We start from the raw sequence: 12,981 nt of genomic DNA on the forward strand, positions 1-12,981 counted from the left end.
TCTCTGTCTGGGAAATTATCTATCTATCTATCAAATCTATCTATTGATCTATCAAATCTATCTATCGTATCTATCAAATGTATCTATTGCATCTATTGATCTATCTATCTAATCTATGTATCTATCTATCTATCTATCTATCAAATCTATCTATCTCGTGGCAATGGGGAGTTTGCGGTTGTGCAAATGGACTGTTTGCGGTTGTTTGCGGTGCGTTAAACAGGGAGTTTGGTCTGTCACTGTGAAGCGGGCGTAACCCTTACACTATCCGATCGATACAACATCATACCTGATGTTTTAAAGCACGTTATTCCAAACAATTTAGGAATGTTAGGTGATTTATGCCCTTTATGGATTAAAACCAGACTCTGCATCAACTATGTAATTTTCCGTGGGAGTTTTGCCATGGATCCGGCATGCCACAGTCCAGGTGTTAGTACCCTTGAAACAACTTTTCCATCACTATTGTGGCCAGAAAGAGTCCCTGTGTGTTTTAAAATTCACCTGCCTATTGAAGTCAATGCGGAAGTTTGCATTCGCCGTTCACGAACGGAAAATTTTAAGTTGCCGACATCACTAGTCCTAGCCGCACTAATAGCCAGCCCAGTCGCATGCTAAGCAGAGTTTAGATTCATCAAGCTATAGCAGAGACTAGTCACCCTGTAGTGGTAGTGAGGAGATCTCTCTCTAGCTAAGAGCACAGGGACATTGAAAGCAAGGTTCTCCTGAATCCTTCAGTTCAAGTCTGTGCTAGCCTCTGGCTCGCTAATTTCTGCTCACAGCATTGTGCCCTGGGGAGTCCTGGCAGTGTGCAGCCCGTGTTCCAGGAGGCCGTTACATAAGTGAGGAAGAAGGAACTTTTCCTTCACTTGAAGTCTGCTCTCTGCAGTTAGCACCAGGGCAGCATTCATTTTTGGAGAATTTCCAAAAAATGAATGCTGCCCTGGACCCTGGTGCTAACTGCAGAGAGCAGACAAATGGTTAAAAATGATCACGCACTGAAGCTGAGTGTAGTTGTGCAGTTGTACAGTCGTTTTAAAAACAAAACAAAACAGAACTTGCTTTTTATCTCCAAAAAAATGAATGCTGCCCTGGACTGGTGCTAACGGCAGAGAGCAGACTTCCAGTGAAGGAAAAGTTCCTTATTTCTCATTTATGTAACAACTGTACAACTATACTCAGCTTCAGTGCCTGATCCTGTTAAACCATTTTTATTTTCCATTGTCCAGTATCTATTTCTTATGAATGCAGCAGTTTCTTGGAGTATACTATTTATTCAGTGCATTGAGTTCAGTAAGCAGGTATAATCATGTGCACAGAACGTTTCTATTAACACTGAATGAATAACATTGTTTGTGTTAAAAGGACATGAAATCCAATTTTTTTTCTCATGATTTAGAAAGAACATGCAATTTTAAACAACTTTCTAATTTACTTCTATTATCTAATTTCCCACATTCTCTTAATATACTTTGCTGAAAAGCATATCTAGATAGGCACAGTAGCTGCTGATTGGTTGCTGCACATGGACTCCTCGTTTGATTGGCTCACCCATGTGCATTGCTATTTCTTCAACAAAGGATATCTAAAGAATGAATCAAATTAGATAATAGAAGTAAATTGGAATGTTGTTTAAAATTGTATTCTCTATCTGAATCATGAAAGAAAATGTTTGGGTTTAGTGTCCCTTTAAGCTGTATTATTTCTGAAGTGGTGCTGCCCCCATCTGGCTGCAAATGGTAAAATTACTCCCTGAAGTTCTAATTAAAGGTACAGTCAACCCAAAAAGAGGGTTGAACAGCACACTGGTTCGCCACAACTATGAACCGCTCAGATAATGAGCAAGTGATTTATAAACATTCCCCCTTCGGTATAATAGGCACATTGCGCATGCGCTAAAGCAGGTTACGAAGAGGATCTCAAAGTTACTGCAATTACAAGAAAATGATGATGTAGATGATGAAATAGGGGAGGGGCCAAACAGACATTTTCAAACGGCAGCGGCGCAAACAGTAAGTGCTTTTACTTGCAAACGATAAAGATCACAAAACTGGGCTACATTTGTAAATAATGATCGATTTAAACTTTATATATATCATTTAGAAGAATTTTTGGGTTGACTATCCCTATTAAAGGGACATGGGTTTGCTAGAAATTGTTTATCAAAGGCATATAGCAATTGCTGTTTATTTAGAAGCCAGTTGTGTATAGATACAGGCAAACTAATAAAAGCTATGCCAACCTGGTTATTATTGATTTAACTGTTAACTGTCATAGCTTTTACTAAATGTTTGTATTCTATTTTTATTTGTCCCACCTATGACAGACCACTCATTGCATGTACAAAACTATATGTAAAGCTGTACAGCTCTGCACATTCATTCAGCGTAAGTGCATGATCATGTTAGGCTTTTTTTTTCCCATCCCTACCAGTCTGTATATATATATTATGTTATTAATGTATATATATTTTATATTTAAAAAACAGGACATTAATAAGTGTGTGTGTTGTGTGTGTGTTTGTGTGTGTATATATATATATATATATATATATATATGTGGGGTGTAGCAAATATTTATTTTGTTTACTTTTAAAAATAAAAGCAAAACTACTGGTTCAGATGGGCGAAGCCAGAACCACCTGGGGGTGGGGCTTTATTAAAGGGGTGGGGTCTAGCACCCCACCATTTTCAGAATTCATCAGCCGCCACTGTCAATCTCCTTTCAAAATCCAATTTTAATAATACCAGTTCTGTTTGTGACAATCACGCCAGTCTGAGTGAGAATTACAATCATATATGAAAAGTGCAATATGAGATCACACCATTTGTAGATGTAGGTGTCCTGAGGTAAGTTTTTCCTGCAGATCCCCTTAGCTGTACGTGATATTACTTTGTCATCACATCTACATATGTATATGTCCCATTACATATATAACAACCACAATTAATCCTAACTATAACCTTTAATCGGAACTAAACTTGCACAAGAAATTAACCACTTCCTCCTAGATGCTGCAAATTTAACTAAACCTAATTATAATTTTAGTGAACCACCAATAATCCTAATTGCATCAGCAATCTATTGATATTAATTTTGGCCCACTACTGCTAGATACTTTCCTCAATCAACAATGCTCCCTCTTCAAACTCGTCCAGATGTGTTTGAGGACTGTGATTGACCTTTGGTGCTTTGACAGGAAGATACAGAAAATGATCATTGCCAGAATTAATATTATTTGGAAAAAGTTCTATTAATTTTAGGTTATTATTTTAGGGGTAGGTTGGAACATAATAGCAGTAGTAAGGACAGGTGTAAAAGCTCTAGGGAAAATATTTGATATTGGTAATGTGCCAAGATTAATAATGGTAAGGATCCACTGATGTTAGTTTTTACTGTGATCAAGTGGAGGTTGGGGCTAGCTAATTCCAATTTAGGGGATCGGGGATCTGCAATGCTTATCAAATTATTTTCAGCTAAATTCCCCAGAAAGTACAAGTGGTATATTATTATGCTTATTTTGTTACAGATCATTTCTAATTAATACTTTACCTGATCTTATTGTCAGTAATTACAGATACACACTCATTAATAATTATTGTTTTGTTTAGGTTGTAAATGGATACTTTGTACATTATTTTGCTCCTTCCAAGATCCCAGTGGTGCCAAAAAATACAATTTTTGTAATTGACAGAAGTGGTTCAATGTGGGGACAAAAGATGAAGCAGGTAACTTATAACCAATAATAATTTTGAGATATGTATGGGACTATGTTTTGTGTAATTTAATGCATGCTTTGTGTTTATTTTCAGACAAAAGAAGCCCTTCTTAAAATACTACAAGACATAAAAGAGCATGATCACTTTAATTTTATATCATTTGATGGAGAGATAGAAGTATGGAAAGAGAAGTTAATGCCAGCAACTGCACAGAATGTTAAAGAGGCTAGAATATTTGTGAACTCTATTTATGAGCGGGGTTGTAAGTAAATATACAAACTAAATCATTTATATTTTGTTACAATACTGTCTTTTCCATATTCTAAATATAACTGTTAAAATCATTTTCACACTCTTTTTTTAAAAAAAATTGAGTCCCCTTTAGTCTATAAAAACACCTAAATGTATGATGTTTAATAAATGGTTTATGACAATGTGTAAATTGTATGGTGATCACCTGTATCGTAGAGGGACTTAAGACCACTTTTTCTAGGACATCACCCCCTCTTCTGTCTTGCAAATGGTATGGGGGGGGGCATGTGAGCTTTACAAAGCCCAGTTTCTGTACGACTGGCAATGAGGAAGTAGCTCTTCTGAAAACTTCTTCATTATTTCATGTTTTGTTATCACATTCAGACCAATGATATTACAAATCACAGCAGTTGGTGGATTAAAATAAAATAGAAATAAGGAGGAAACTATTGCTACATACTGCTATGTTTAGGAGGATGATGCTATATTCTCTTCTATAGATATAAATGAAGGACTATGCTATTGGCTTCCCCACACATTCAAGCACTTAAACTTTGTATTTTAAATCTCATGCCCTTCTCTGCTCAAGTGATGCAGGTTATTGCAGCAGGCCCTAGCTCTTAAAGGGACAGTCTAGGCCAAAATAAACTTTCATGATTCAGATAGAGCAGGTAGTTTTAAACAATTTTCCAATTTACTTTTATCACCAATTTTGCTTTGTTCTCTTGGTATTCTTAGTTGAAAGCTTAACCTAGGAGGTTCATATGCTAATTTCTTAGACCTTGAAGGCCACCTCTTTTCAGAATGCATTCACCACTAGAGGGTGTTAGTTCATGTGTTTCCTATAGATAACACTGTGCTCATGCATGTGAAGTTATCTGGGAGCAGGCACTGATTGGCTAAACTGCAAGTCTGTCAAAAGAACTGAAATAAAGGGGCAGTTTGCAGAGGCTTAGATACAAGATAATGCCAGAGGTTAAAAGTATATTAATATAACTGTGTTGGTTATGCAAAACTGGGGAATGGGTAATAAAGGGATTATCTATCTTTTAAAACAATAACAATTCTGGTGTAGACTGTCCCTTTACAGATTAAAAATATTAATATATTTGGTCTGTTGCATGTAGTTTGAATGTACCCATTGTTCTACAGTTCCTGTGATGATGCAATAATTGTTCTACTGTGATTGATTTTAGTTAAACTTTAGGATGATGACTGGATGCTTCCAGTAATCTGTATACTGCTGTCAGTTTATAGAAAGTCTAGGTCATTAGAGTCTCTCCACTTGACAGAATCTTAATATCTAAACAAAGTAATGTCATTCCTACTCCAAGAGTAAGTGAAATGTAGATTCCTGTCATTTATATTCAAATAATTCATAAAACAGTGGAGATAGTGTGTGTGTGTGTGGGGGGGGGGGGGGTGTCCGGGACGCTGCCACGCTAAGATGCAAAATTAGGAAGCTCTACCGAATCCTTGAATAATATGCTGATTATTTTACTCATAATATATCATCCTACATAAGATCTGTGACTATTTACTATGAAGAAGAGCTAGAGTACGGTGATATCACTTTTACTGTGTTGCTCCACACAGCAGAACCAAACCGTACCAATCAAGCTTGAAGATGGCAGCCTTACACCATCTTTCCAACCAACCCCCCCCCCCCGGTTTGCTGAAAATAATAAAGAAAATATTGGCTGAACTCCCGAATACCAGAAGCGAGTGAAGCGCTGTCTTGCGAAGACCCCAGTGAATTTAAAGATATTTTATAATGGAGACCACTGCTGCTGCCTTGCTACAAATGGTGGCCCACAAGATGAAGAAACATTTTAACTCCCTTGAATGATGAGTGGAGCGATATTCATGAAGAAGACATAACTTGCAGACCAGCACTAACATCTTCCCAACCACAAGACACAAACCACAAGACACAAAAGTCTTGTGTCCTGTGTCCTGCTATTGACCAAGATTAATCTGTTATGCTTGATGGACAGCAAGACGATGTCGGAATGCCAATTCTAAGGAAGATGATATCAGAAAACCTGTTGTCAGGTACCAGCTCCAATTGTATGACTAACTCGGAGAAGTTAATCCCTGGCTCCCTAGTGACACGGCCAGTTGCTGAGGGACATCAGACCAAGCACGAGTTGAAGCTCCCAGGTGGCTGCAGCCGGACATGTTCTTCATTAATCCTATCTCCTATTCAGACATACAGGCCTATAGCAAATATATAAAAGACACTAGTCTTCCATTAGACACTGGGACAGCAAGCTATCATGCAGGAAATACCTACACTCCTGCCTTGGTGACTGACTACTGCTCCCTAAACCTTCCGTTCTCTTTGGGAGGAATCATATGGATCACAGAAGCGGAGCCTGTCTCAACACTCCTATCTTGTGGCATAGGGTAGTAGAGTGGACTGCCTTTTTTTTTTTTAAATATATTTTTTATTGATTTTCCAAACAGAAAGGTATCATATCAGATCATATCAAATCATATTGTACATGCAGCAAGATAACACAAATATTACAAGTTTACCTTAAGAGTTATCTCATAAAATGAGCAGATGCCTGTGTATCTGACCTGCCAAACATTCATTAATATTTCATAGTAATTGCAAGTCAACTTAAACATAAATATTACATCCTAACATATATCATGGATATTACCATATCTTATTAATTTTTAAATGAAGAAAAAAAAAACAAGCAGAAATTTTTATATCCTTATACTGATTTCACGTAGGATGATCTTATCAAACCCTCCCTACAGACTACACATATCATCTGAATTTTCAGATTAGAATACTTTCCTAGGATATGATACACTTATACTATATATATCATCCAGTCATTATACCATACACATGAAGATAAACACTAAGAAGAAAAGAAAGAAAAAAGAGAAAGAAAAAAAAAAAAAAAAAAAGGAGAAGGGGGATAAAAAGACAATCCCCGATCACCTCTCCCCTCCCACCTACCCCCCCCCCTTTATCTGTCAGTATTGATGGAATCATCTGTCCAACGTCTGGGAAAACGACCTGTGAGGATATTTTGAATGACAAAGATAGAAGTACTAAGTGGTTTGACCAATTGGATTTGATTAATGTTCGGGAGGGATTTAATTACTTCCTCCCATTTTGAGAAGAACATCTGTACCTGCTCTACGTTTAGATTCTGTATGTTATATTGTTCACTGGTAAGTTGCATGATAACTGCTTTCTTAAATTCTGAAAATTTTGGGGCATATGTCGCTTTCCACGTTTTGAGTATAAGATTGCGAGCAAGTATTATTAGAGTATTAATAAGTTTATGTTCCTTGCCTCCTGCTGTATATCTTAGCAAGAAAACAATGTCTTGGGGCCCTATGCATATTCTTATATTAAGTATCCAATTGATCCAATAAATTATTTTACACCAAAATTGGAAGATCTTGGGGCATAACCATAGACAATGCAGTATATCTGCCATCTCTTTGTTACATCGAGTACAGGAATAAATATTCGCTGACCAAGTCGACCTTTTACTGGGAGTAATATAGACATTATATAATATTTTTATATGTGATTCACGCCATGCTGTTGGGACCCATGATTCTATTTATTGCTCTAATACTTCACTGTACATCTATTATAGATATACTTGGAAAGTATCTTAGCCATGTCAGTTGTATATATGTGGTTTGTTTTAAATTACTATTAGTATTTAAAATACTGTAAAAAGTTGTAATTGAAAATCTTCCTGCTTGATATATTTTAATTCCGGCCATTAAGGGGCCCAGGGACCAGTTTGGTTTAAATTCTTTTTGAATATCTGATATATAGTGTCGGATCTGTAGGTAGGCGAAGAAATCTTTACTATGTATTCCGTATTTGGAACAAATAGAATTAAATGCATCAATCATACCATCTGGTAGCAGGAGTTGTTTAACATACTTTAACCCCTTTTCCTCCCAGCCCTGAAAGGCTCGAGAGTCATGGCCTGGCTGGAATTCTGGATTTCCCTGAATCGTTAATAGTTCGGTTGCATGAGGATTAATCTGTATTTCAAAACAGAACTTCTGCCATGCACAAATAATATTCTTAAATGTGATTAAATTATTAACATTACAGGGTAATTTTTTGATTGGACAGTGCAGCAACGCATTTAGAGTAAATGGGGTTGTAATGTTGGACTCACACTGATACAAAGTTAGATGTTCTTTTTGGGTAACCCAATCCACAGGGAACTTGATTAGGGAAATCCAATTATAAAATGTAATATTAGGAAATTGTAATCCTGCTGCCATCTTATAACTCATTAACCTGGTTAGGGCAATCCATGATTTCCCCCCTTTCCAGATAAACTTGGCACACATGGAGTTGAATTTTATGATATCATTATTTTTAAGCATTACAGGAATGTTTTGCAAAAAATACAGGATTTTGGGGAATATTATTGTTTTAATTAGCATAATACGTGGTATTAATGATATCGGCAGACTAATCCAACTATCCAGTTGTTTCTGCATTTCCCCTAGACAAGGTGAAATATTCATATCATACCAATCTAGTGGATTATTGGTTAAAACTATACCTAAATAGGTGATATGTTTTGCTTCCTTAAAGGGGTGTTTCGTATACCTATTTGTTGGTTTTGTTATCCACAATAATTCCGACTTATTGAAATTGATTCAATAACCCGAAATTGCACCAAAAAGTTGCATACTCGATATAAGCTTAGGTAAATTGACATCAAGGTTATTTAAGAAAACCAATCAAAGTACTTCCACACAGGTGAAAAGTTCCAGCAGTAAATGGATCGAGATAGAAAGTTTAAAAATGTATCCTTTATTAGTATCCGTAGAAAGTGTACTGTGAAGATTTCACAGAAAAAACTTACAATATCACAGCCAGTAAGCTAGTCAGCCCAAAAGCTCTATATCTAACAGACCAACATGTTTCGTGCTGGTACAGCACTTCGTCAGGGATAGTGAAGGGTTAACTGTTCACCTGTTAAATGCATATCAGGTCCAATCAAAACTCAGCAGCTTTGCTCTGTCCAATAAGGAACAAGGTACTAAATTCAAATTGTGTGTCATGCATTTGCAATGCTTCGTTTGTATGTTTAGCTTGGACCAAAGTTGCAGCAACAGGTGTTCAGTATAAAACTAATCATTAGTTGTACATACATAAAAAATAACAGAAGATATAAAGCTAAATGATGTGAATAAGATCTCAATGGGAATGAAATAAAAAACAGCACAATTAAATGTCCACATGGAGTTAAAAGCACCTTTGCTTTGCAGCCGACATATGCTGCACTATAGCAGCAAACAAACTTAAATGTACATTTGTATGCAAAATATGAAAATAACCATTTATGTTATATTATGTATCAGCTAAGTAGCTAAAAAGTATCAATTCGATATAGTGGTAGATACATAAACAGTTATACAGAAGTGTACAGAATATGCCATTAGTATCATTGCTTGAAATATTTACATAGGTATACAGATTGTACCATTAGTAACATTATTTGAAATGTTTACCGGGAGATAAAACCTGCAAAGATAAGTCTTTTAAGGAAGTATCCAAAGTATTTTTTGACTTCTAGCTATCCTTATTAGACTGATCTGTAGAGGGACCTAATCCATTGTGCATTGAGCGAACTAGGTGCATATATATGCATGTGTCTTTTAAAGAAGTATACTAGGTATTATTCAACTTCTAGCTATCCTTATTAATCTGACCTGTAGAGGGATATAATCCGTTACGTGCAGAAATAGCTAAGTGCAGCTAAGTTGTTTGGATAGAGTCCCTAAAGGGTGAATAAATTTGACAATTTGATTTGTTTCTATTTTATAATGCTTGTTAGCAATATATCTGCTGGAGAGAACCAAAAAATGTCATTTCCATATTACTATCGATAAACAACTATTTAGACGGAGAGGGAAAGTGAATTTTATATATATTATTCATGTTAATATCTCTTGTGGTGTGTATTCTATCTTATATATTTCCGTGATGAAGATGAGAAAAGAAAAAAGTGAACTTAAAATCTTGACAATTTAAAAAGTGAGAAAAAAGTGAAAAAATATATTTCCTTTATAATGAAATGGGAATTTAGTGACAAAAATAATGACACCTTTATGTGTCATTATCGGATCTTAACTGTGTGGATCCTAAGTGAGCCGTGTTATATTAACATGTTTTTTGGCGAGTGAGTTTTGTTTAGACCGACTAAACTTGTGAGTGATCTAAAGTGAATGAGTGAAGGTTGTGATAGTTATTTATCCTATGAATAATTTTAAATCTGATTTTTCATTAATACCCATTGGAGCTCCTGTTTGTAATCTAAATATCCAAAAGGTTTCGCTTTTATTTAATTTATCATGTCTATTTCCTCGAGTATTTAATTTGGGAACATAATCAATAGCCTTGAATGAGAAATACTTATGTGGTTTCTCACAATGTGACCTAAAGTGCTTGGCCACCGGAGTCTTAGGCTCCTTATCTGATAGAGATAAGAGATGCTCCCTTATTCGGTCTTTGAGCATACGAGAGGTACGACCTGTATATTGTTTCTTACATAGTTTACAGGTGATTAAATATACCACAAAGATCGAATTGCATGTCAAGTTGTATTTTAATTTAAATGTTTCACCAGTATGATTTGATGAAAATGAAGATTCAACTTCAGCGTATTCACATGATTTGCATGGAATGGTGCCACATTTAAAAAAAAAAACAATTTTGGTTCTAACCAGGTTCTCTGTGCATGGTCAATTTTTTTATCAAAATGTCTCTTTAGGCTATTACCAATGTTCCTCGCCTTCCTAGATACAAATTTTATGTTGTTTAAAATATTACTATCAAGAAGTTTGTCTTTTTCTAATATGACTAGATTTTTCTTTATCACTGCGCAAATTTGTTGGTATTGGCTGCTATATTTAGTTGAAAAGACTACACTTGATCCTGAGTAATCAGTTTTTTGTATAATCTTATCTGTTAGTAATTCATTTCTGTCCATGGATAGGACTTCATTTGATATATTCATCAATGTATTCTTTTTATAGCCTCTGGCTGATAATCTTTGGGTAAGGTCTTCAGCCTGTTGTTTGTACTGTGATATATTGGTGCAATTCCTACGAAGGCGCATATACTGACCCTTAGGAATTCCTCTTTTTAGATGTTCAGGATGATGTGAATTTGCCCTGAGAATAGTATTCCCTGCTATGGGCTTTCGATAAGTTTCGGTCTCTATTTTATTGGCATGGACTTTAAGCAGAACATCCAAAAAAGCTAATTGAGTCTTGGAACTACTATGTGTGAATTTTAGATTCATGTTGTTATCATTTATATATTCCAGAAAGCCTTGTAATTGTGTATCTGTGCCTCTCCAAATGACCAACAGGTCATCTATATACCTGAAATATGCTTTTATGCAAGATTTGAAGGGATTTGTATCAGTATAGATTTTAATTATTTCAAAGAAACTTAGGTATAAATTTGCATACGCGGGGGCAAATATTGCCCCCATCGCTGTACCACATTTTTGCAGATAGTATTGTCCCAAGAACAAAAAATAATTATGAGTTAGAAGATAACCTACTGTCTCTATGAGAAATTCAATATAATCCAAATCATAATTGGTGTGTCTTCTCAGCATGTGATGAAGTGCATAACACCCTTGGTTGTGGGGGATGCAGGAATACAGGGAAGAGACATCAATAGAAACAAGGGTACAATTGTCATCCAGTACAACCTGTTCAAGCATATTCAGGAGATGTTTAGTGTCCCTTACGTGACCTGGTGTGGAGCTAACAATAGGTTGTAAATGTTCATCTATAAAGGCACCTTTGGTACTTTGGATACTTCCTTAAAAGACTTATCTTTGCAGGTTTTATCTCCCGGTAAACATTTCAAATAATGTTACTAATGGTACAATCTGTATACCTATGTAAATATTTCAAGCAATGATACTAATGGCATATTCTGTACACTTCTGTGTAAATGTTTATGTATCTACCACTATATCGAATTGATACTTTTTAGCTACTTAGCTGATACATAATATAACATAAATGGTTATTTTCATATTTTGCATACAAATGTACATTTAACTTTGTTTGCTGTTATAGTGCAGCATATGTCGGCTGCAAAGCAAAGGTGCTTTTAACTCCATGTGGACATTTAATTGTGCTGTTTTTTATTTCATTCCCATTGAGATCTTATTCACATCATTTAGCTTTATATCTTCTGTTATTTTTTATGTATGTACAACTAATGATTAGTTTTATACTGAACACCTGTTGCTGCAACTTTGGTCCAAGCTAAACATACAAACGAAGCATTGCAAATGCATGACACACAATTTGAATTTAGTACCTTGTTCCTTATTGGACAGAGCAAAGCTGCTGAGTTTTGATTGGACCTGATATGCATTTAACAGGTGAACAGTTAACCCTTCACTATCCCTGACGAAGTGCTGTACCAGCACGAAACATGTTGGTCTGTTAGATATAGAGCTTTTGGGCTGACTAGCTTACTGGCTGTGATATTGTAAGTTTTTTCTGTGAAATCTTCACAGTACACTTTCTACGGATACTAATAAAGGATACATTTTTAAACTTTCTATCTCGATCCATTTACTGCTGGAACTTTTCACCTGTGTGGAAGTACTTTGATTGCATTATTTTTTGGCGGTTTGTCCTGGCTTCAAACTGCTCCCAGCAGCTCCACAAGTACTCTCTCTCACTGGATGCACTACATAACGTATACACTACAGAAGGTATCTCCAACTATGCAGTGATTTTCAGCATCCCTACATACCAGTGACATTTGAAAGCTAAATAACCCGGCTCTCATACATAAGAAGAAGGGTGAGTGAGTTACTTGTTTTTTGATGTGTTTGTTTGGACTTCCAATATAAAAATCACCACCATACATTTATACAGTGGGATTTTTCTATACTGCTTGATAACAACAGGGGCTGTGAATAAATAGGGGTCACAGGATTCATTGGAA

The 12,981-nt window shown here is 35.8% G+C and overlaps 1 protein-coding gene across 1 annotated transcript in view; it reads left to right on the top strand.

The window, feature by feature from the left end:
* The window catches only part of LOC128661561 (inter-alpha-trypsin inhibitor heavy chain H3), a 173,045-nt gene that overhangs the window by 68,902 nt on the left and 91,162 nt on the right, over window positions 1-12,981 (top strand). The window contains exons 8-9 of the mRNA XM_053715804.1: window positions 3,612-3,728; window positions 3,813-3,981. Coding sequence (XP_053571779.1) covers window positions 3,612-3,728; window positions 3,813-3,981 — 286 coding nt within the window. The remainder of the gene's footprint in view (window positions 1-3,611; window positions 3,729-3,812; window positions 3,982-12,981) is intronic.

This window comes from Bombina bombina, chromosome 5 (genome assembly GCF_027579735.1).
Source record: "Bombina bombina isolate aBomBom1 chromosome 5, aBomBom1.pri, whole genome shotgun sequence".
NCBI lineage: Eukaryota > Metazoa > Chordata > Amphibia > Anura > Bombinatoridae > Bombina > Bombina bombina.